The following is a 25,432-nucleotide window of genomic DNA, read 5'->3' on the forward strand; positions in this document are numbered from 1 at the left end:
GACAGCTTCTTACCATCCTAGGGGTTTAAAGAGGGAAAACCACTGGGGAACTTTTAGGCCATAGGGGTCATTTTACATTTTCAAAGCTGGCTGTTGTGTGGTAACAAAAGCAGGGAGACTGGTTTAGAGGCTGCTTCAGTCAAGTGAGATAGCAGTGGCTTGGAATATGGTGGTAGAAATGGAAATGAAGAGAAGCGGGACTGGCTGAGATCATTTACAGAGACAGAGAAGAGCAAAGGATTCCTGAGCTTTCACTATTTAGAAATCAGATGGAAGAGCAGAGGCCCAGGATCCAGGAGAACATGGCCACAGAGAAAGACCAGAGCCAGGCAAATGTGATTTTGCCAAAGCAAGAAAGAAGAGGGGTTCCCCAAAAAAGGGTGTGCAGTTGAGAGTAAAGGAACAAAGGAGAGAATTACAAGAGTCAGATACTTGCAGAGGGGAAACAAATGGAGGTCCAGAGCCAAGTGGAGGAGATACCATCTGATGAGAACAGGCATTTAAATGGGCTTTCCTTTCTTTAGTTATCTAGTGACAGCTCTGTCATAAGCAAGCATCCATGTGTCTGTAGGGAAATGTTGGGACCCTCTATTCTGCTCTAATGGTCCTTGTCCATCTCTATTTCAATATCACAGTAGTTAATTAGCCTTTACATATTTTCCATTTCTTTATATCTTTGTGTTATGTTCAGAGTGATTTTGTCAGTAGTAGTAGTTTCCTGGTAGTTGTCTCTTTAGTTATGACAAAATGCCAAAATGCAATGTCAAGTTTTATATATATACACACACATACACATCTCTCTCTCTCTCTCTCTCTCTCTCTCTATATATATATATATATATATATATATATATATATATGTGTGTGTGTGTGTGTGTGTGTGTGTGTGTGTGTGTGTATACATGTGCTGAGGATTGAACTCAGGGCCTTCCACAGACTAAACAAGCACTCTACCCCATGAGCTTCATGTGCCCCCCATTATTAAAAAACTGTTTCTCATAAAACAGTATGCCATGTTACACTGGCAACAGCTTCCTACATATCATGTTTGCTGTTTCTTGATAGCATCAAAAGGCCACATTGAATGATTAAACCATAGAATCTAGGTTTGTGTAAGTACACTTTATGATGTCTGCACCATGATGAAATTGAATGTGCTCTTGTCATTAAGCAATGCATGGATGCCTGTGTGTGAGACTGAGTTTATATACATATAAACTTGGTTCTTTTAAAACCCTCCTATCTCCTATCTTTCTTTTCACACCACTCTCTTCTTTCATCATACCACTCTTTCTTTCATTTTATTGTTCATTCCCTGTTAATTTCTCCTTAATCTGTGTCTAAGCTTCCCTGGAGGTTTGGTAGATCATTTTCATCATGCTGATTGCTTCCTTCTCTGAGAACTCCATATATATGATTGTACCATTTTAGGATCTCCTTTCCCATCCCTTCATTTTTTTCTAATAAGTGGAGTAGGATTTCAGCAAAAACAGAGTGAGAATGGTGATCCCTATGAAGCAGATCCAAAGGTGCTAGATGATATATGATGGAACTGTGTGGAATTTCTGGGAGATCCCAAGGGGAGAATCACAGTGCAAACTACTAGGATTTTAGAGTAAGGCATGCCTTCTAGAGCTGGACCATTGGAAAAGCAGCTTTGAGCCTTAATTGAAACTAAGCACTTTGATTATGGAATATCAAATGAATATATCACCAGAGCTGCCCTTCAGGACCTGAGTATTATAAGGTTGGATGCTCACAGCAACACCCCCTGGGTGATAGAAATGGTACACATGGGAGCATATCTAGGCAAGTCCTGAGTCACAAATAAGTTACATGACACATGGCCCTGATGTATCCACCTGTTTTTTTTTTTTTTGTTTCTCACACTATGTCCTCATGACATGTTCTTTTGACTAGTTGATGTTGGAGGAAAATTCTCAAGACTGGGTCAATTGGGAATGTTGGCAGAGATGAAATGAATTAATAATATGCTACAGTCCCATTTTGAGAGCGGCTATAAAGGACCACAATGAGAAGAATACTCCTGGTAGGAAGAAATTCCTAGATATACTTTTAGTCATCTTCGAACAGAGAGACAAATAATCTGAGATACAGATAAATGTTGGGTCTTGAGCAATGGTAAATGGTGTGTTGATTGGATCAAAATCCTGGGAGATAGAATATTGGAATTCCAATAACAAAGAGATCTGGGGAAGAGGAATTTGGAGGAACCTATAGGAAGGGGGCACAAAGATTACTGTGTTCCATGTATATGTCTACCAGAGAGTATCCACCACAGATAAGCACCAAATAATAGAGACAATGTGATAGATTATATGTTTTCAAAGATGGCTGGTGTTTTAATCATCTTTTTCACTGCTGTGACCAACAGACCCAACAAGAACAATGTAGAAAAGGAAAAGTTTATTTGGTGCTCTTGATTTCAGAGGTCTCAGTCCATAAATGGCCAACTCTGTTGTCCTGGGTCTGAAGTGAGGCAGAACATCAAGGCAGAAGGGCATGATGGAGGAGAGCAGCTCAGGACATGAGAATCAGGAAGCTGAGAGAATACTCTGCTCACCAGGGATGAAATATATACCCCAAAGGCACATCCCCAAAGACCCACCCACCTCCTCCAACCACACCCTAGCTGCCTACAGTTACCACCCAGTTAATCCCTATCAGCAGATTAACGTACAGATGAGCTTTAAACTCTCATAACCCAGCCATTTGACCTCTGAACTTTTTTTGTTTTCAAAGCTCATACATGAGCTTTTGGGGGAACACCTCATATCTAAACCATAACAGATGGCCACCACAATCTTCCATCTACGCACTTTACTTATGATATGATCTTGACAGTCCTTTTATTGGTAGTGAGGGTCTGTGTTCTCTTTCCTTGAACCTGGGCAGATAATTATCTCAACTGGTAGAATATGGAAGAGATGATCTGTGGCTTGTGAGGCTAGATCTTTCAAATTCCATGCCTTTTCACTTTGCTCCCTTGGTATGCTCACTTGGGAACCAGGTGTCATACTGTGCAGAAGTTCACAAGAGACCACACAGAGAAACCACATGGAAAAATACACAGGTAGGTATTTTGGCCCACAGTTCAGTTGAGGTCCCTGCTGGCAGCCAGCATCTACTGCTAGACCTATAAATAAAGATGCCTCCAAATGATTCCAGGAGTTGACTTTAGATAGACCCCAAGCTGTGGCCCCAGACATGGAGCAAAGACAAACCATCCCTACCATATTCTCTCTGAAATCCTTACAGCAAAATTCATTTGAGAAAAAGTCCAATGAAAACAAGCTTGTCGAACTGCTATTTCTTCTCTGGCCACAAGAGAGAGACCTTGTTCCTTGGGGGACAGGAAAGTTTCTGAAACTATGCTTGCTTTTCTCTTTGGTCCTGCTTACCAAGAATGGCTGTTTTTCCTCTCTTCCCACAGGGTCTGGTGAGGTCATGTGGTTGAATTAAAACTTTCTTTCATCTTACATCTTGAGTGTGTATAGGCTCCATAAATATCCCCTCATTTGGAGGGGGAAAACATGAGCTGTAACTTTATCTTTAGAAAAAATTTTTGGAAATTGCCTATTTGGGGTTGAAGAATAAAAAGAAACTTAGTCCTTTTAGTTTTTACTTTGGGGTCACTGGGTGAAGACGGAGTGTCTGCCTACAGCAGTTAAGTCTTAAGGTCTAAGAATGTAGCATCCACTCAAGGAGAGGAGACAGATTAAGTGGCAGTCACCATGATCTGCAGAAACTTTTTGGAGAAGCTGGGACTCATGGTTTCTGGACCACAATGATGCTCAGAACCCTTTACCCACTGGGTGAATGCTGTGGTGAATGTGGAGGTAAGGGAGGCTGCTGTAAGTCATTTCCAACTACCTCCTTGATGAGTTAGTTATTCTTATCAACAAGTAGTTTTCCCTTTAGCTTTTTTTTTAATCAACTTTCAAAATTAGTTTCAAAATTTTGGTACAATACACATAATATGAAACTTACCATCTTAACCTTTTTAAAGTCTTCTGTTCAAGGGTGTGAAGTACATTCACATTGTTTTGTTTTGCAACCATCACCACCACCCATCTCCAGTACTCTTTTCATCTTGAAAAGCTGAAGCCCATTATATAAAACCTCTCCATTTCCCCTCCCTCCAGACCCTGGAGACCACCACTCTGCTTTCTATGTCTATGAATTGACTACTCTAGGTACCTCAAATAAGTTTGATCATACAGTATTTGCCTTCGAAACTGGCTTTTTATCCTTGCACAATGTCCTTAAAATTCATCCATGGTGAAGCATGAGTTAGAAATTTTTACTTTGTAAGACTGAATAATATTTTATTATATGTATTTTTAATGGAAAAACACTTTGGATTTCTCTCACTTTTTATATTTTGTGAATAATGCTATAAGTATGAATATATATATATATATATATATATATATATATATATATATATATATATATATATCTTCTCAACTCTCTGCTTTCAGTTCTTTTGATTGTATACCTTCTTTTGATTATATACCTAGAAGTGGAAATGCTAGATCACATGGTGGTTATATTTTACTTTTTTTTTTTGAGGCACCACCATATTGTTTTTTATAATGGTCCAATTTACCATTTCACCAGTTGGTTGATGGTGTACATTGATGGTGCACAAATGTTCTGATCTCTCCACATCTTTGCCAACACTTCTTTTTTTTTTTTTTTTGCTAATTTATTTGTTTTGATAGTAGCCCTTCTGTTAAGTTTATGGTGGTGCCTTCCATTTTTAAAATCAGCTGTCCCCATATCACTTAAGGGATGGGGCAGTTACCATGATATCTGCTAATATCATCTTGTATCTAGTTATATATATATTTATATATATATACACACACACTTAGTTGTTGATGGACCTTTATTAATTTATTTATATGCAGTGCTGAGAATCAAACCCAGTACCTCACACATGCTAGGCAAGTGCTCTACAACTGAGCAACAACCCCAGCCCTGTTGGTAGTTATTTCACTTGATTCTGGTAAGGACAGTGACCATAAAACAACTGAGCTCTGTCATCTTTCAAACACTCATTACAGTTGTTTGCTTCTAAGACAGCTGAGGACTTTTGTCTCCTTCCTTGAGGCCATAGGGTGTGATAGCTAAGACCATAGACCATGAAGCCAGGCACCTGTGTTAAAATCCTGGCATTGTCATTAGATCTCAGACAAGTTACTATACCTCACTTCTCTAACCCTAACCCTGTTAGTAAAGTGGACTAATATTAGAGTTATTACAGGAGTAACTAAGGTAATGTAGGAAACTTGTTAAAGCAATTTCTGGTTGATGGTGTACATTCAGTAAATGTACTGCAAAAATCTACCTGCAAACCACACCCTACTATTTCAGCTGTCCAACCACTGTGGAAGATAGTTACTATTATCATTTACTAGTTTACAGTTGCAAAAAGTGAAATTTAGGGAGGTTAAGTAATTGACTGAGGGTATCACAGCTGGTAAACAGAGGACTAAGATTTATTCTTGGATAGTCTGACCCCAGACTATACATTTTCTGTATTGGTGACTCTTGTTTGGCAGAGTAAATGAAAAGGACATTATCATCTTTGTTGAGGAAAGACGTATTATTTGAAGCAGGCAAGGAGAGAGCTGTAAATGTTCCATCAGTTTTTCCCATTGTGTCTCTTGTCCCACGAATGAAGAGCAGATGGGAACATTGCTGCCAGCCACTCACTTGTCAAAGGAAAACTGACACAGCTATGTTCATTATAAAATTAATTTTTAGGTCTTGATGGTTTTAACAAAGCATATGAAACATAGCTCTCCATGGGATTTAGAAACTTTAATTTAGAAGTGCTTTTGATTTTAATAAAAAATCTATTTTTACTTATAGTAAGATAGTAAAGAAAAAAATCTTTGGAAAGCTTGTGAGTGCCTCAAAGGAAACTTTGATGAAATGGTCCTGCGTTTCAGCATCACACAAGAAGCTTCTGGATTACTTGTTAAAGTGGGATAATATGTCCTGCTTTAATGTAAATTTTATTATACTTTTCTGAGGTATTAATAGTTTTCCCCCTGATAATAAAACTCATGAATAGGTTTTTCCCTTTATAAAAAATAACATGAGAATAAAATTTATCCTGGCAAAAGGATTGATTTTGAAAATGAAGCAACATCAGAAATGATGTACAACTCTTTGCTAAAAGAAAAAGACTACTCTGGGGGATGTTTTTGTTATTCTTGATATGAAACAAGCATGAAAACTTGCATTTTAAGAGTCCATTGAACCATTTGGGGGAAAAACTTCCAAAATGTGGTAAAACATATTGCTACCTTTTTCTACCTCTTACCACAAGAGGCCACTAGGTCACTCTCCCTTTCTCTTCCAACCAAAGGCACATCTGGAGCATAGACATGTTGTGGGCTAAATTGTACCCTTCAAAATGCATATATTGAATCCTGGACTCCCAGTATTTCAAAATGTGACTGTATTTGGAACTATGGCTTTAAAAAGACCATTATCTCGGCATGGTGGCTCACACCTTCAATCTCAACAGCTGGGGAGGCTGAGGCATCAGGATTATGATTCAAAGCCAGCCTTGCAAAAGTGAGGCACTAAGCAACTCAGCGAGACCCTGTCTCTAAATAAAATACAAAATAGGACTTGGGGATATGGCTCAGAGGTTAGTGCCCCTGAGTTCAATCCCTGGAACAGCCTCCCCAAAAGTGGTCATTAAATTAAAATGAGATCACAAGGGTGGACCCTAATCCAGTATGACTAATATCCTTATAATGGTGATTGGGACCCTGTGAAGGAGCTGATAGCCATCCCCAAACCAAGAGGAGACACCTTGGAAGAAACCAACCCTATGGATACCTTGCTCTTGCCTTCAGGTCTTCTAGCTTCCAGACTGAGGAAGTGAATTTCTGTTATTTAAGCCCTAGGTAACAGTATACTCACCATCAGGCCAAATTCAACACTTTTTTAAAGAAACCAGGTGTCTTCCCTTTGTTTCATCTGGATGGGCTCTACTCGTGGACTACCCAATTGCATTGATGACCCCCTCCTGCCTTCTAAGTTTATAAATGGGAGGAAATTGCTTTGGGGTCAAGCTTCCTTCCCCCTTATCAGGTTGTCCAGTATTGTCCCCAAGTTAAGTGCAGTCTTTCATCTTTTCCATTCTTCTTTATTCCAATTCTCAGTCTTTGGCATTAGACTGGGAATTGAAACGGAATCTGTCTGACTCTCCTCCCTCCAGACGCTCCTCTAGGGCTCACTTTGCCACAACCCGTTATTGTCTTCCTGAAGGAAAGCTGCTCTGGTCTCCTAAGTGGTTTTACAATGTGTACCTTCCCTTTTCTGATGTTGTCATCATACAATCATCAACATTTTTAAAAACTAAAATACTGATTTTTACACCACTTTCTCACTTAACGACCTACAATATCATCTGATTTCATACTAGATAAGATGGAAACATCTCTTGCCTATGTGTAAAGTGTTGGATCACCTGACCCTCCTTTGGTTATTCAACTTCCTTCACTAGTCCTTGGATAGAGGCTCTAATCTAGTTGAGACATTTCCCCTGATCTTCCCTTCCCAACACCTGACTTAGCACTGCCCCAGCCCTCCCCACACCAATTTCCTCCTCTTAGAGAAGGAAAGGCTATTTCTCCTTTCCTCTTGGAATACCTTCATGTTTCCTCTATTCAAATTCTTCATTTCTTTAAGCAACCACCTCCAATAAATTATTTGAAATTACATTTTTTTTTTGATACCGGGGATTGAACCCAGGGGTGCTTAACCACTGAGCCACATCCCCGGCCCTTTTTAAATGTTTTATTTAGAGACAGGGTCTCAGTGAGGTTGCATAGGGCATCTCTAAGTTGCTGATGGCTTTGAACTCACAATCCTTCCTTCTGCCTCAGCCTCTTGATTGAGATTACAGGCATGTGCCACAGTGCCCAGCTGAAATTAAGTTTTATCCCATAGTTAGCCTCTGTAAAATCATGGAATGCCAGAGCTGGAAGGGAGTTTCCTACCATTCAATCTAACCTCACCTCCACTGAGGACCCTTTCCCACAGCATCCTTGTGAAATTCATTATTTCCTCAACCTTAGTGTTGGGACCATTACTCTGAGATGGGTGTGGATCCAAAGATGAAAAAATGAAGTGCCTGTCCCCGGTGAATCATGTTTTTTAATTATAGCCATGGACAGAGCAGAAAAAAAAATAGTGAAGGGATAGAACATACAAAGCAGGGTGGTGATGTGGGGAGAAGTTGCCTCAATCTAGGCAATAGGGTTGGTGCAAAGGGAAGGAAGAGCTTCCTCTGTGTCCAGAGGGGCGAGGAAGAGTTTATACAGCAGGAAGACAGAGTGGTCCTCCCAGGAAGGGCAGCATGGATCAGTCTTTCTCTTTCTGGATTTATCTAGTTTGTATGCATTCAGTCACCTTCACATCACCCTGCTCTTTTGACTTTTAAAACAAACATCTTGAGATCCTCCAAGCAGAAGATAATATTTTTAAGGAGAAGGGTTATGTTTTCTATTGCTTTTTATGCCCCAGATCAGGTAGTGTACCAGGCACACAATAGGGGCTACTTTGTGTTTAACGTAAAGGGCTACTACACACGTACTGTAAATATGATGTCGATTTTGAGTTTCTTTATTCCGTCACAGTGATGATGGTTTGGCCCCATTGGTCCAGCATTCTGAATTCTAACCATTAATCCTCCCTGCTGTGTCTCCTGTGCTCAACCTTCTATCTACCTACATAAGCCAACAAGATGTGATGGTTGTGTTTTCCGAATGACAGACCTTCCAAAAATAGTTCTGGAATAAAATAGAGCCACTGGGCTATATGGGAATGGAAGCTGTGGTCTTGAGCTTGCACACTGAAGGTGTAAAGAAGTTACCTGGTGGTACATACCTGCCCGCCCAATGATTTAAACAGTCCCTTTCTCATATTATAGATGTGATAAGTTACAGTCACTCAGGGCTTTATGATTATCATCACGAAAGAGTTATTTCCTTATTGATGATACTTACTGAGACTTTTAGATTCTTGAAACAGGTCTGATTTCTGCTCTGTGACTACACGCAGCACCATCTCCCTTTCCAATATGTGGGTCTGATGTGGCGGAAGAGAGGGAGAAGAGAGGACTGTGGCAGTCCTTTCTTAGCTGATGTATGTTGCACATGCAGCAGTTAACTGTGTCCTATTATCTGTTTTTCCTTCTTAATAGTACCCTCTTGGGTATGAGCTGGGCATGGAGTTACCCAGAATAAATCTTCAGTTTCCCACACTATCTCGAAGCTCGCTGGCAAGGTGACTACATTCCGGGCAATGCATGTGGGAGGGAGTGCTCTATGCAGTGGTTAGTTTGAGTTTTTCAAGACAAAAAACACACCTTCCCCTTCTGTTTTCTCCACCCTCCCATTAGCTGGGCTGTGTCTGATGTTAGCCATCCTAGACTGCGGAGAGGAGGGCAACATATATGGGTGGAAGAGAAACACGATAGAAGGAAACTGGGCCCCTGCTTGGGTTACCATTGAGCCCTGGACTGCTTAAATCCAGAGCTGTTATGTCAAAGAGGAATAATAAATTGTCCTGTTCAGCCTCTAATTCAGCTGCTGTTTGCTACAATGTATATGTGAGGGAACTTACCAGGTTAATACATCATCAAAGAGCAACATGAACAAGATGAGAAATATACTTTCAAAGATATTTAATGACTTTTTTTTTCAAATCAGTACAAAAATTTAAATAAAAATGATTTGCCATTAAATCTCAAATCTATCATGGAAACTCAAACAAGTTACCAGTCTGTTCACCATTCATTATATTTTGTAAAATATGTGAGGACTGTCACCCACTACAGACACTCTTTTCCCCTGGAGGATGTCATGCTGCATTAAAACTCTGTAGTTAAATAAGAAAATGCAAGTTTGGTCCATTTCACATGGAAAAATTTTAGATATTTTTGAATGAAATAGAGATCATACTATTATCCCTAGACTTTAGAACATGCAGTTATTTTATCTGCTTTTACATTAATGTGTTAACATGATGTGCAACACTCAAAAGGGAAACACAGGTACATAGATAATTACTTAAAACTCTGTTTTAAATTAAATGAAGTATCATTTAGCTTTAGATTAGCACCATTGTAGAATACACAGTATCTGGCATAAATTTTGCTCCTCCTCCATCTAAAAGTTAGAAGCATATGCCTGATAATAAACATACACACATACAAATATCTATATATCTATCTATCTCTCTCTATATATATAGGCAATTGCGTAACAACCAATAAATAAGTTGGAAGATATTTTGAAAAGTGAATTTGTTTTTAAAGAGATAATTTCTCCCTTGCTTGATGGAAATTAAGAGTCCATACATGTACAGATAAATACAATTTTACAGATCAGCTGGTCTGACTTGCCTCCAAGCCATGTCAGTGTACCTATTAGCAGAAGGAACCCAGTTACTTCCAAAGTCACCAGCCCCAAACCAGCATCCTCAAGACCAACTCAAAGGACATATGGCCACATATATGCTGTCCACTTTGAAAATGAAGGTTGGGTAGGATATCTTTTTAATGGGAAAATTGTGTTATCTAATTAGCAGTGAATAAGAAATTTGGGGATAACGAACTAATTTCTCTTTTTAAAAAACTGAGAAGAAATGTTGCTTGTATACTTCTTAGGGAAAAGATACATATTTGACCAAGAGAAGAACTTTTGTGATAGTAAAAATAATTTCTATTATTATTATTATTATTATTATTATTATTATTTTATGGTACTGGGATTAATCCCAGGGCCTTGTGTACTGTTACACCTCCAGTCCAAAAATGATTGCAATTTTCCATAGACACATTTCCTTGTGCTTTTTATTTGTGTATTTTCCCATCTATAACTATGTACTCAATTAATTTTTGAGAAAAAATATATGATTTCACTATTACAGCTCCATATCATTTCCCCATGTGTCTAACAGCATCCACAGTTAATAGCAGATTTGAAGCAATGCTTAAATCACCTACTATGTGCCTAAATGAAAACCTGGACAACTATTTATGTCTCCCTTTCAAATTTGTTTTATTTGTTGACTTGTGCTAAGTAAAGGGCCACATAGATGGCCTGGGCCATTGTTGCCCTATGACATTCTGGATATCTCTTCCACAGATTGCTGCTGAAGAGACAGTTATTTTCCTTTTTTGTATCTACACCTAGAAACATCACCTCTTTTAAAATATCAAACTGCCTAATTACCTTTTTTAAAATAGAAATTTATTTTCCTATGAATTTTGAATTTTTCCCCCAATAAAAAATGGCTTGAATTTCGGAAATTGATTTGAAACCTCAGATGACACGTGAATTTGCTTACATACTAAACAGGGAGATATTCTTCAGCTACTAAAGAATATCAATATCTCTATGGTTAAAACCTCACTGTGATTGTGTGTATGGGCAAAGGAGGCAAATTTTTAATGCATGTAAACTCAATTGATAATTCTTATCAATAATAAATATTCCATAAAGCTAAAAAGTTTACTGAAGGGTTCCTTTTTTTTTTTTCTTATGGCTTCCAGGTATTTATGTTGGTTAGGCCCTGGTAGAAATTACACAGAGGGAAGAAAAAACAAAATAAGTCACAGAACAACTCTAAAAGAACTCTTTGAGGAATAAATGAGTTAATCACTGCTTATGTCTCCCCACTGGTTTGTTAGCTCCTGTGGGGCTCTGTCTTGGCCTCACATTGGCATCCTACTCCAGTGCTCAGCACAGATGGACAATGGTACTCTTCCTTAATTTTTTTTTCCAGACTCAAGACATACAATTCTGACTAGAACTTCTAATTGATCAAAAACAAAACAAACAACAACAACAACAAAAAACCCCAGCCTTTATCACTAGAGAAATATCCCTAGTACTACAAAGGACTAAGGTTTCTATGGCCCTCTCTGACTCCCACTGAGACAGTAACACTACAGAACTCCCCAGAACATTCCATGGCAACGTATCTGCACAGATGGAGAGGAAATTCTGAAAGTAAATATGGTATGTAACTGTTATCACTGACATTTCCCTAAGGCATATTTATAAATACTTTAAAGGAAACAATATGAGTGAGTGACTTTGGTTAGCTATGATCTTTTGTACTGGCATGTTGACTGATCTGAATAAGCAGGTTATCATGAGAGCAAATAACATATGACAACTAATGTGATTCCAGTGGGTACAACACAAGTGTCAGTACTTGATACATAAATCTATCCCATTGTTTTCAATGACAAGCTGCTGTGCAGAGTATTAAACATGCATCTTAGTTTTTATTTGTACATGATGGTCTGAATTTTCACTTAAATATAACTTTCCAACTATATAAATGTTCTGAAGCAATTATGTTTTTCATCTGAATTTTTTGTTGCATCATTTTCTTGTCTTCTATTAAATCTCTCTTTTTCTTTCTTTCTTTTTTTTTTTTTTTTTTTTTTTACATGGGATATAATAAATATCCTGAAAACGAGGAATGAACATACTGCCCGGCGTACAGTCCCGCAGCCTGTTCTGAGGGCATCTGGAGGAACACGCGGTCCCCGGGCCTGAGCAGCAGCACAGCACTCCCAGATGCCTGGTCCAGAAAGCCCTTCTTGTACTCGTCGTATGTGTACATCATGGGCTCGTTGTTTTTGAACAGAGCAACCCACACGTTGCCTCCCTTGCAGTGAACATGGTATACAAAGTAGTAGACGCCGGGGACCTCACAGGTGAAGACGCCCGTCTGCGGGTTGTAGTTCTGTCTGCCGTTATAGAGCAGCTTGTCAAACTTCACTGGGGCTCCCACCGGCGGGAAAGGTGCGGTCAGCTCAGCAGTAAACGCGGGCATCTCGTACGTTGGGCCTCCGTTCTTGCCTTTCTTAGCCCCATAGGCATGGGGGGGTTTCACACCATCAATTCCCAGCCCCATATCTGGCAGATACTCTCCCTGGGGTGGTTGTGTAGGGGGCATCACAGCTGGTGGGCCCGGGGGCCCTGGAGGACCTGGGGGCCCTGGAAGGCCAGGCTGGCCTTGAGGACCGAGGGCACCTGGTTTCCCTGGGGGGCCATGAAGGCCTGCCACTCCAGGCTTGCCTACACCAGGGAACCCAGGAGGCCCTGGAAGGCCTGGTTCCCCTTTGGGGCCTGGAATCCCAGGAGGTCCAATGGGGCCACTAGGGCCTGCAATGCCTGGGATACCTGGGGGGCCCTGTAGCCCCTGATCCCCTGGAATGCCTGGTTCTCCCTTGGGTCCAAGCAGCCCGGGAACACCAGGGAGCCCAGGCAATCCTTTATGCCCAGCTTCCCCCTTGGGCCCTATAGGACCTGGCAAACCTCTCATGCCAGGGGGTCCTACTTCACCAAGAAAACCTGGCTTTCCTGGGAAGCCTTGAAGCCCTGGCTCGCCTTTGGGACCTGGTGGCCCCTGTGGCCCCACAACCCCACCTTCTCCTTTGGGCCCAGGGAAACCAATAGCACCTGGAGGGCCCATGGGACCTGGGATTCCAGGCAGGCCTGGCTCTCCTGGGGGTCCTCCCATTCCAGGGGCACCTACTGGTCCTTTCTCTCCTCTTGGTCCAAGAGCCCCAGGAACACCCCCCACACCCCGGTCACCTTTAGGTCCTGGGAAGCCTGGTTTCCCAATTCCTGGAAGACCTGGGGGTCCTGGCAGCCCTGGTAGTCCTTGCTCCCCCTTGCCACCTGGAAATCCTGGTTGGCCAGGGATCCCATCCTGGCCTGGCTTTCCAACTCCAGGTATTCCAGGAGGTCCTTGAACCCCTGGCACCCCGATAGGGCCTTGTGGGCCAGGTTCCCCTGGAGGTCCTGGCTTCCCCAGAGGGCCCTGGGGCCCAGGGAAGCCTGTCACACCTGGTTTTCCCACTCCTGGCAGTCCGACAGGGCCAGGAGGGCCATGCATACCTGGAGGACCCTTCAGGCCAGGTAAGCCTGGCATCCCGAAGCCTTTCTCTCCTTTAGGACCCTGAAGGCCTGGAGGTCCTGGTGGTCCTTTGGGTCCTCTCTCACCCTTTGCTCCTGGTTGCCCTGGTAACCCTGGCCCACCTGGCTTCCCTATGCCAGGAAGTCCATGAGGCCCTGGAGGTCCTTGTGGTCCTGGGATCCCCATTGGCCCAATTTCCCCTTTGGGTCCGATTTCGCCCTTGGCCCCAGGCATTCCCATGGCTCCTGGCTTTCCAGGCATTCCAGGCATACCTGGCTTTCCAATTCCTGGATATCCCTGTGGCCCTGGTTTTCCTTTGATCCCAGGTATCCCATGACCTGGCAAGCCAGGGGGCCCAGGTGGTCCTCTTGGGCCAGGTTCTCCACGGGGACCTTGTTCTCCTCGTAAACTGGCTAATGGTATTTCTGCTGATAAAGAAGATGGAAAGGTAGAGGGCAGGAGAGAGGAAGAGAGAGAAAGAGAAGGAGAGAGGGAGGTTAGTTATCTTTTATTTCAATAAAGTCATGTGATCTTTGTTTAGACATCTTACTATCGAGAGGAAAGACTAGAACTAATGCACTCATCTTCCAGGACTGTGTAATATAAATATTTAAAGGAGACCAAGGGGCTGGGTTGTGACTCAAGTGGTAGAATGCTTGCCTAGCACTTGTAAGGCATAGGGTTTGATCCTCAGCACCACATAAAAAATAAAATAAAGATATTGTATCCACCTAAAACTAAAAAATAAATATTAACAAAATAAAAGAAACCAAACTGATAATTTCTGTTTTCTTTTTCTTTAATTTTTAAAAATTTATTTAAAAATTTTTCAAATTTGTTCTAATTAGTTATACATGACAGTAAAATGCATTTTATACATTGTACACAAATGGAATACAACTTCCTCTGGCTGTACATGGTACAGGGTGGTAATTTCTTTTTTCTATTTGAGGTATTGTTTTGAGAACTGATATGTGCAGCTGATTATATCAGCATTGGTTAAGTTAAAAAAGCTAAAAAGTAATGAAGCAACGTTTTTCTAAGTACAAAACTTGAAGATATTATGATGTGTTCATCATAGAGAAATTGGAAACTTCAAAGATGTATAAGGAAAACTCAGAGTTGCCCAAAAACTCAGAACTTAGACACTTGACATTTACATGCATTTTCATCTTATTTGTTCTAGATATGTGTATGTATATCTTAGTGTTGGAGTCATTCTCTGTTTTATTTTTCTATTTCTCCTACTTGAAGTGATATTTTATTTTTCCATAATCTTTTGGTTTTAATTTTATTTTAAAAATTTAAATAAATCAACAAGTTATAATTGTATATATTAATGAGTTGCGATCCATGTTATGATTTATGGCTATAATTTGGAAAAATTAAATCAAGAAAACTAGCATCTTCATCTTCTTAAATGCTTATTTTTATGGTGACATTTGAAATTTACTCTTAGCAGTTTTGAAATGTATAATACATTACTATTAACTAGAGTCACCAAACTGTGTAATAGATCTTAAAACAAACAAACAAACAAACAAACAAAAAAACCCCCAAAACCCCACCATTTGAAACCATATTTCCCCTGCCTGTGGCCTAGTCCCCTTCAACCATCATCTTCCCTTCCCCATCCTTTGGTAACCACCATTCTATTATCTGCTTCAGTGCGTTTGATTGTTTTAGATTCCAGATATAGAATGAGAACATGTGGTATTTATCTTTTTTATGCCTGGATAATATTTTAACATAATAATTTAGAACCAAATGATATTTCCTCATGTGTTGAAATACAGTATGATGTGATGATGGAAGTCATCATGTGGATTCAGGAAGGAATGAAAATATTTTATTTTGTACGTAGTTCAATAACGTCATTCTATATCTGTTCTCTATAGCCAGTGGATTTGTGTAATTTATCTAATGTGCTGTAGGATTTACCAAGCCTCCAATATTAATTCTTTAACTTCCCAAATTATTTCTTATATACAAATTTGATTTTTAAACAGGAGGGATAAGGAAGGTATTTTTGGATGACAAGCAGTCTGGATAAAGAAGAGATCTTGGTTAGGAGCACGAAACTCTGCTTATCTTTCTAGTCTTAGCGTGAGATATCTACTGCAGAGCTTTTGCTATCAGCACCTCTCCTTGCCTGTCTGTACAGCAAGGATAATACAGCACATTTCATGATTAGAGGATATATAGGAAAGTTATTACGCCTTCTTGAATCAGTCCTGAAATACAAAGTGCATGCTGTTATATTGTTCTGTATGTGCCCTGCAGATAAACACAACTCTGAATCTCCCCTGCTGCTGGGAATAATAGGTTGCATGAAGAAATGAAATATTTCACTAATAATAACATTTTAATCCTGACCATTATACTTTTACAGAGCTACTGTCAGGGAACAAAATAGAACCATAGAACTCTATATTTTTTCAAATAGGAGAAAGGGTACAAGAGGTACCAAAACTCACAGGCAAGCTATTTAAGAAAGGAAGTGGGGAGAAGAAGCTGAAATAATCCCCTAAGTGGCATACGAGCTTCTAAAGAGAAGAAAATTGGGAATGCTTCTCTTATGCTGAGACACTATCACAGAACTATTAAGGAATGTTATTCCTAAACAGTGAGCTGTGTAGTTACCATTCAAGGAAGTGTTTGGGGGAAGGTCACATCTTTTCTGTCAGAAGTCTCTGCCATGCAGCACAGTGCCTGGGACATACACTGTTGTGACTGAGGATATATGGAATGACCAGCTACAGCAACTAAAAATTCCTGTGTTGCTTTAGCGTTTACTCAGCATTGCTTACCTTAGGTCAGTGATTTTCTCAACAACCTTATTTTAAAGATAAAGACAATTAAGCTCAGGGAAGTCAAATGACTAGGTGTCTCTCTCTGGGACTGAGGCCCCAAGGCCTCAGAACACCAAATCCAGCAGTTCTCCAGAGTGAATCTTCCCATGATTGTAGGGTCTTACGGGGTGACCTCCACTTCCTCAAAAGCCATTGCTGTTCTGATGCAGCAGTTTTTCCTACCAGTACTGCACTTCTTTCTTATTTTTTAATTTGTCCCAATTAGTTATACATGACAGTAGAATGCATTTTGACACATCATACATAAATGGAGTATAACTTCTCCTTCTTCTGGTTGTACATGATGTAGAGTTACACAGGTTGTGTCATCATATATGTACATAAGGTAATAATGTCCAATCCATTCTACTATCAATCCTACCCCCAAACCCCTCCCCTTCCTTCACTTCTCTCTGTCAAATCCAAAGTACCTCTATTTTTCCCTAGCCCACCACATCCTTATCATGAATTAGCATCTGCATGTCACCAAAAACATTTGGACTTTGGTTCTTTGGGATTGGCGTACTGCACTTAGCATGATATTCTCTAGTTCTGCCCATTTACCGGCAAATGCCATAATTCCACTCTTCTTTAAGGCTAAGTAATATTCCATTGTGTATATATACCACGATTTCTTTATGCATTTATCTGTTGAAGAACACCTAGGTTGATTCCATAGTTTAGACCAATACTGCATTTCTGAGAACTCTAGATAAACCGACCAAACATAAGAAAACATCTATCATAGTGATAGGCATTTTTAGATGTTCAACAACTAATAAATATGCCCAGAAAGTAATGGGGACAAATCTTCAGGTATCATCTAGATGTAGTCTGCACTCTTTAATCACCTTTTGCTGATTTATTGATTGACATTTATAGCTTTATTAAAGCAGTGTTAAAGCCACTTGCATTTATCTAACACCTAGTTTGCAAGATGCTTTCATGTGGTTTTTCTCTTAACACATTTGGTCCTTACAACACTGTTCCCCTAGTTCAGAAGAGTGACTTGTTTCTTTTCTTTTTTTCTTTCTTTCTTTTTTTCCCCTCTACTGCTTTATCCTGTAACATCAGGCCCATAGCCTGACACAAAAATGGATTCTCCCTGAATAGTTGCTGGATTTTTTTTTTTGTTGTTGTTGTTGTTTTAAATTATTTTTAATTTTGGAGGGTGCTAAGAATTGAATCCAGGGCTTCATGCATGCCAGGTAAGTGTTCTACCTGAGCCACATTCCCAGTCCTAATTGATGAACGTTTGAATAAATAAAAAATAAATAAATAAATAAGGGGATAGAGTATTTGTGATTAAATATATTTTGATTCATCTAATGCTAGTTAAAATAACAAAATCAAACATAAAATTGTAATTTTATCTTTTTTTTTAAGTTGTGTGTGTGGTGCTGGTGATCAAACCCATGAATCTTTCTTTAAGACTTGAATTTTTCAAGAATAGAGTTTGGAACAAAGTAGGAATTTAATAAATGTCAGTTCCTAAAATAAAAGTTTTAAAAATTCATCTTCTATCCCCCTCCATCATTTAAGAAGTTGGGAATCTGTGGTTTGATGACAGCATACCAGTGTGAGATTACCTTTGCCTTTCTTGGGTACTGCTTCCTTGCCCATTCTTGGCACCGGTTGAATCTCCTTCATATACTGGGGTAGGTGTGGATACTCTTTGCCATATTGCAAATGGGGCATCTCCTTGCCCATGCCAAGGCCATCTTTGCCCAAAGGCATGTGAGGTACTTGCTGGCCCAGGGGCTGGTATTGTGGAATTTGTGGTGGCATCTGAGGAGGAATTTGAGGTGGCAGTGGCTTGATCCCATAGTAGGCACCAGCCTGAATGAGCCTGATGGAGCTTAGGGAAATGGTGAGCAGCACTCCCAGCAGCTGCAGAGGCCCAGGTGGCACAGCCATCACCTGTGGAAGGAATGCACCAACATGGTGAAAACCCGCAGGCCAAGGCACTGCCATTTGCCTAGAGAAAGAATGGGGAAGAATCAGGGGAAGTAAAGTCTTTAACATCAGAGCTTAATGAATGGAAGGCAGGTGGAATAAAGATCTACTTTTTAACAGGAAAAAAAAAAAAAACCCAAACAAACCAAAATAAAAACCGGAAGTGTGAGTTCTGTCAAAAGAAGATAACTGGTGAGAACAGAGGCTATGGCAGAGACTTCTGGTCTCCAAATATCAATTCTGCCCCCACTTTTTACCTAGTATTGAAAGCCCTGATTTTCAGCTGTGAATAGAGCAGCAGTCCTTAATGAAGACATTTCAGTTAGGTGTGTGTTCTTGTGACAAAGTCCTGGCAGACTGGGAGTAGTTACAATCAGTGCAACTTCCAAGAAGAATCCTAATAGGAAATGAGCATGTTCTTCCTTTTCTTCCTTTTGTTGTTGGAATGCTGATATGTTGCCTGGTGTGGATCAGGCACCTGGGACAAGAGGTTGGTTGGTATGCACTGAGCTTGGTAAAGCAACAAGTTTGAAGCAACTTTAGCCTTGGATGAATGTGGAGGCACCATGCCAACCCCTGAATTTACAATTTGTTTACCCAATAGAGAAATAATGTTTTATCTTCTTCATTCCACTTGTATTGGGGTGTTCTTCAGTTGCCCAAAACCTAATCCTAAGAGGCTAGATTCTGCAAATTTGGTGGCATTTATACTCTGTTAATAAGTGCCAGAATTCTTTCCTAACTGGAAATAGTTAAGAATTTATAGGCTTTATGCCAGGGACAGAGATTTTTCACCTGATAGATGCTTTTTGTATGCTTTTATTTAGTCACAAATAAACATAACTATGAATGTAAATGTAAAACAAATGTAAAAGCAAACACTACCAAAACCTGCAGAGGTCTTCTGAGTTGGAGAAAAGATGTTCCATGTAATAGCCCTGAAATGTCATTTTAAAAAAAATCACAATTACGACTATGAACATTTCTTTTTTCGATTTAAATACTATGAAGTCATTAGTTTAGAATTTGGTTAATTGGATTTAGAGTCCATTAAATTTTATCTTTGCACTTTTATGAAATAAAGGAGTTTGCAAAGCAAATCCATTACATAAATAAGAGGGAGATGTTTGACTATTAACAAGACAAACTCTTTCTAAGTCCTTTAACAGTACTCTTTACTAATTAGCAGTTAACAGGAAAAATACAAACGAAGTTTGACTGTTTATAAAAACCAGCTTGAGAAGACCTCGGTTTAGATTCACTCTAGGTTGAAGAGCGAACAGCCCAGGGAGATGCAGTACAAGGAAATGCACACTAGGGGGCAAGCGCGACGCACCCTGGGATCTGCTCCGTTATCCCGCCCCACCCCCAACCCGTGGTACCCTCATGGTCCTACACCGGCGGTATTCTCGTACTTTATTAAGGGACTTTATGAAAATTGGAATCCTAGTGGAGTCTCATCATAATGCTGGGGGGGGGGGAGAGAGAGAGAGAGAGAGATGGCATATTTTTCACAATCTTCCAGAACACTTTGAAAAAACTCTCTATATGTAATTTAATTTCCATTTTCATGGGAGTTTGTTTTCTTTACTTCTGCCTTACTTAATTCTGGATCATAGTTTCCCACTTCTTAGAAAATGTGCGTTGAATTTGCGACATCCTATTCAAGGGTAATGCCAAGAGTGTGAACAAGCTGCAGAAGGATTGGTTAATAAAAAGCACCTAAGAAAATATTCAATATGAATCCCTACCACAAAATTCACTGCTTTCCAGTTTTTCTAAATATACTAACTAATCATTTTTTTTCTCCTTCGGGGAAATAATGAAGAAACATTTGTCAACAGTATGATTTATAAAACTTTCTTAATTTCATAAATTAGAATATTTTTAAGAACTGTTTTATTTCAAGCATACTCTGAATTATATATATATATATATATACACACACACACACACACACACACACACACACACACACACACACACATATATATACACACCGGTAAAATGAGAGCAGATAGAAAACTGTTATTTTCTGTTCCTCTAAGAATGATTGTTATAAAACATTTGGGAAAAAAAAGCACAAATTAATATTGATTTATACTCATTAATAGCCAAATTTATTTTAGGTGGAAAGAGAAAATCTGCCCTTAAGTACGCAACAATAATTTGTTGAATTCTTACCAGAAACAATGCTAGGCCCACCCAGGGATTGTAAAAATGATTATAATATGCCCAGTGAGCCCTACTCTCATGGAACTTATATTATTTTAGCAGGGGTGTCAGGTGTATTCAATATTAGTGATTATTCAAAGAACATTCTCGGAAAAAAAAACAAATTTCCCTTCTACTTCTGTTCTTTCAAATCCCTTCTCTTGGAAGCAATAGTTTTTCTTATTATTTCCACATAGTTTTTCAGAGATAATCTATGAATAGGCAATATAATATACATCCATTTAAAACTCAAATTAAAGAGTATTATACATACAACTGTTTCTTTCTTTTTCCACTCAATTCAGTACTGAGACCTTATTTCTTGTCTAGTTATGTGTATCTAAACAAAAATCTCTTCAAGTTCTCCATTTACTAAAAGTAGAGCTTAGTTTTTCTTTTGGATCCTGTCTAGCTCTAACATTCAGTTTCTCTAAGGTATTCTTTAGAGAGCTGAAAGTGTTATTCCACACCGGAAATGTGTGGTAATGCCTGGTAATGTATGAGCAGGGACCTAATTCTGCCTTTGGGGATGCATGAATTCAATTACCAAATCTTAAACTTGTGGTGATTTTTTTTAAATAATAAGCTGGCACACTTGACCCTTCACTCTTCCCTCAATTCAGTGAACGTGTTGGATTAGTGTTGGATTATAGTTAATAATCTTCAAACCAGGACAATCTAGTGAAGTACTGGAAAACTGGAAGGAGGCAGAATGCCTGGAAGACCAGTTGAATACCAAAGACCCAGTAGGATCCTGCTTTCCTTCCATTACTTCCTGTCAGAGGCTTGGCTTTTCTCTCCCTGAAACCAACTCCTTAGGTCTGCCATCTGCCATTTCTCTGGCTCTTTATTTAAATAAACTTTGTTCAGTTTTAACTTGAATATTTATATAGGGGCCCTGGTTAGAATTTACTGCTTGACTTATCCCTACTAATTTCCCTCCTGTCCCTGAGGATGTTTTCGGTGGTCAAAGCGGCGTGGTGGCTCTCTCAAATCACTCAAAGAACATCAGATTTGTGTAATACTATACAAACACCTGGTGGAAAAAGGGACCTCAGAATTCTTGCTGGGAGGAAATGGTGGTAGTGGGTGTTCTTGCTTCTTTTTTTCCTGAGAATGCAGCACACAACACTATTGTGAGTTCTCCTTGATTTTTCCCCCTTAATTTCTATTTGACAACTGGGGAGTATGTGTATACATGAAGATAAAAATACATCTAATGTGTGTAGACACTGGACGTTTGCCATACAGGCTGGCTTAGTGGTGGCTGCCATGTTATATAGGAAACGCATTGTAGAAATCAAAAGACTTGCATTTGAGTATAGTTTTAGCTCTGCCATTCTTCATGCCTGTAGCCTTGGGCAAGTCCTTTATATTTACTGTGCCTCAGTTTCCTCACCTCTAAGGTAGAAATAATATCTGCCTATCTCTCAGAGCTGTTTAAGGGTAAAAATTTTAACATGAATTCTTTGTAAGATAAAAAGCACTATTAAAATTTAAGTTATTAATGGAGCACAACCAAAAAGGCAAATCCAAACCAACTGAAATGTCAGATTTTCAGAGGGATACTAGCCAAAGTAAACGTGAGGTTAACTGTAATAATGATAAACCTAACATGAGTAAAACAATAATGGCCATTAAACTATACTTTTTTAAAATGGCAAAAGAAGAAGAAGAAAAAAAATAAAAAGCGACTAACCATTTATTCTGGTGTCAGAGTTGCCAATCCTAATCATTTTGAATAGCCCTAAATTGTTCCCTATATTTGGGGAGGGCCACAGTGAGTTTCAGTTCCCTCTTGTGACTCACAATGCACATAGCAGGATAACCTGATATATATTATTTCAGACACTCCTAAGCATTCTCTTCGTACATTTATCCTCATGAGAATTTGGCTTGCTATCCAAAAGAATGTTAAAGCATTTCAACCTTCAATCCTTGCTCTCATTCCAACTTTCTCTTTCACATAGTGCTAACAACACATCTGCATCTGTGCTATGTGGTGTGGACAAGCCTCTCTCATCTGCTCCTGAGCCAGTCTTCTGTGCCCCACTCTTGCCCTTATACAAAATTTTTAGCTTTTCAAGAGCCTAATATTTGCCCCCTGAAGACAGGGACAGTCAGGTAGAATCCTCTTCCATTGTTCAGCAGAATTGCCTTCTGGGTTTTTCCATGCCTCTCAAAGAAAATTCTCTCTTTTTTCATTTCTCAGAGAAATTAATTTGTTACGTATAGATATTTATTGAGCAGATTCCAATTGTTAATAATTTCCTGGATACAAGAGAAACAAACCGAGGTCAATTAAAAAGGTGAAGTCTTACTGAACTCTCATTCTAGTATGGGGAGACAGGTGATAGGTTAAAAATAAATTTTATAATTTCAGATTTGAGTGCTCTATAATGAAAATACCGTAAACTGGCTATTAATTTGCCAAGACTACTATAACCAAGTACCCTCACTGGGTGGCTTGGATAGAGAAATTTATTGCTCACTGTTCTGGAAGCTGGGAAGTCCAAATTTGAGATGCCAGCAGATTGGGTGTTTGGTGAGGGCATGTTCTTGGTTCAGAGATGATGATCATCTTCTCACTGCATCCTCACATGGTACAAGGGGCAAGAGAGCTGTTTGGGGTCTCTTTTATAAGGGTACTTATCTCTTTTATAAGGGCACTCCCTGATCATCTTCCCCAAGTGCCACCTTCTCAATTCTCATTTTTCTACACATTCTACTAAAAGTTCAATACAAAATTGAATGCAGTTCTAACTGATCTTTCTTTCTTTCTTTCTTTCTTTCTTTCTTTCTTTCTTTCTTTCTTTCTTTCTTTCTTTCCTTCCTATTAGACTGAACATGACTATGAGGTTCCTGAGGACAAGGAAAAGGTATGATATTCTTTAGACTTTCTAGATGATTGTTGATGGATCTTCACAATTACTACTCTTAGGATGGTTAGGGTCTTTTGAAAATATTTGAACCGCACTCTCTGTTTAAAATCCTGCCTATGACAGTTATTAACAGAAAGCCCTCCTATTTTTGATTTGATTATTAAAAATGATAGGAACACTCATATGGCAATCTGTTGTCTTGTCATATCACTTTGCTGCTTTTTAAAGATTATCTGAACAACTTGTAAGACTTACCTTTTTTGGTTCATATATGGCTGTGAACATGTAGCTTTCTTATGGTGGGTGGGGTTGGGAAGGGAATGTTAAGAAACCATATCCCCAAATTGCTTATAAAGCCAAGACAAAGGATGACCGTGTGAATTTTTATTGTCATGCTAAGAATATTTAGATAAGCTATGCTGGTGTCAACTAACCAGGTATTTAGCTTTGTTGCATAATCAATTAGTATTACAGATATTAATAACTCTACAAACTATTCTAATTAACAGCTCTCAGGATCAAGTGGGGTTTTTTTTAATCATATTATCTAGTTGTATCTTATTTCACATATTCTTAACATTCTTTTTATCTACTGGTTATCAAAAACTAAAGGTTTTAATATTTTGTTTTAAATCAACTTTGTCATCATGTTAAATACAATTTGACTTATGTTCTCACACACACATATGTGAGAATTGTGTTTTTAATAGTTTGAGGATGATGCTTTGGTGGAGGCATAAGAAGTAAAAAATGTAAATATGTGGTGTTTCACATGTTTTGGAGAAAAAGTGGGAGAGGGTGACACAGGTGTGGGGTGGTGACCATTCTCTGAGATGAAGCTTTTTGAGACCCATTTTTGTAGTGGGAATTGAGACTTCTATGCCTAGATGAGCTGGCACCTGGCTTTTAAGGAAAGATAGAAGCAACTCTAAATAAGAGAGATAGGAAAAATTCGTCCCCCTTAGGTGAATCCTGAGGACATAAAGTGTGAGCAGCATTCATTGCCCCCCATGGAGACGCAGATCAAAGTAGATCTCCAGGGGAGGGGTAGTGTGGGTGGGGAGAAGACATTTTGGATATTTGTTACAGGACATCTATTTAAAATTCTCTCCTTTTTCTCCCCTAGGTTGAAATCTTCTGAAAACCTGATTCTTTGGTGGGAATGGATTATTTTTGGGTACTGAGAAGAACCATTCACTGCTGTGCCCAGATTGGCACTTGGCAAAACCAGTGACTATAAGAGAAACAGGTCATTCCCCAAGAATGCCTGGGGAATGGAGGGGCAGTGAATATCTACATTATAGTCTTCTTAGCTACATTTGTGAGCACTTTGTGTTGGCACCATGGACATACTTCAAATATGCCATATCATTAATACTATATCCATTTGTTAGGTATTTTTGTTGTAGTTGTTGTACATGGACATAGTACCTTTATTTTATTTATTTATTTTGATGTGGTGCTGAGGATTGAACCCAGTGCCTCACACATGCTAGGTAAGAGCTCTATCACTGCGCTACAATCCCA

The 25,432-nt window shown here is 39.3% G+C and overlaps 1 protein-coding gene across 2 annotated transcripts in view; it reads right to left on the reverse strand.

The window, feature by feature from the left end:
* Nucleotides 1-9,725: 9,725 nt before the first annotated feature.
* Nucleotides 9,726-25,432, reverse strand: part of Col8a1 (collagen type VIII alpha 1 chain) — a 148,575-nt gene continuing 132,868 nt past the window's right edge. The window contains exons 3-4 of one of the 2 annotated variants that reach the window (XM_046455383.2): nucleotides 18,443-18,773; nucleotides 9,726-14,426 (exon numbers count right to left, since the gene is read on the reverse strand). In XM_046455383.2, the coding sequence (XP_046311339.1) occupies nucleotides 12,520-14,426; nucleotides 18,443-18,770 (2,235 nt within the window). In that variant the 5' untranslated portion in view covers nucleotides 18,771-18,773 and the 3' untranslated portion in view covers nucleotides 9,726-12,519. Of the gene's footprint in view, nucleotides 14,430-18,442; nucleotides 18,774-25,432 lie in introns of both variants that reach the window. The other variant, XM_046455382.2, reaches the window with a different exon arrangement.

This window comes from Marmota monax, unplaced genomic scaffold (assembly GCF_021218885.2).
Source record: "Marmota monax isolate L192 unplaced genomic scaffold, Marmota_monax_Labrador192_F-V1.1 WCK01_AAM20220418_F8-fsc00053, whole genome shotgun sequence".
Lineage (NCBI taxonomy): Eukaryota > Metazoa > Chordata > Mammalia > Rodentia > Sciuridae > Marmota > Marmota monax.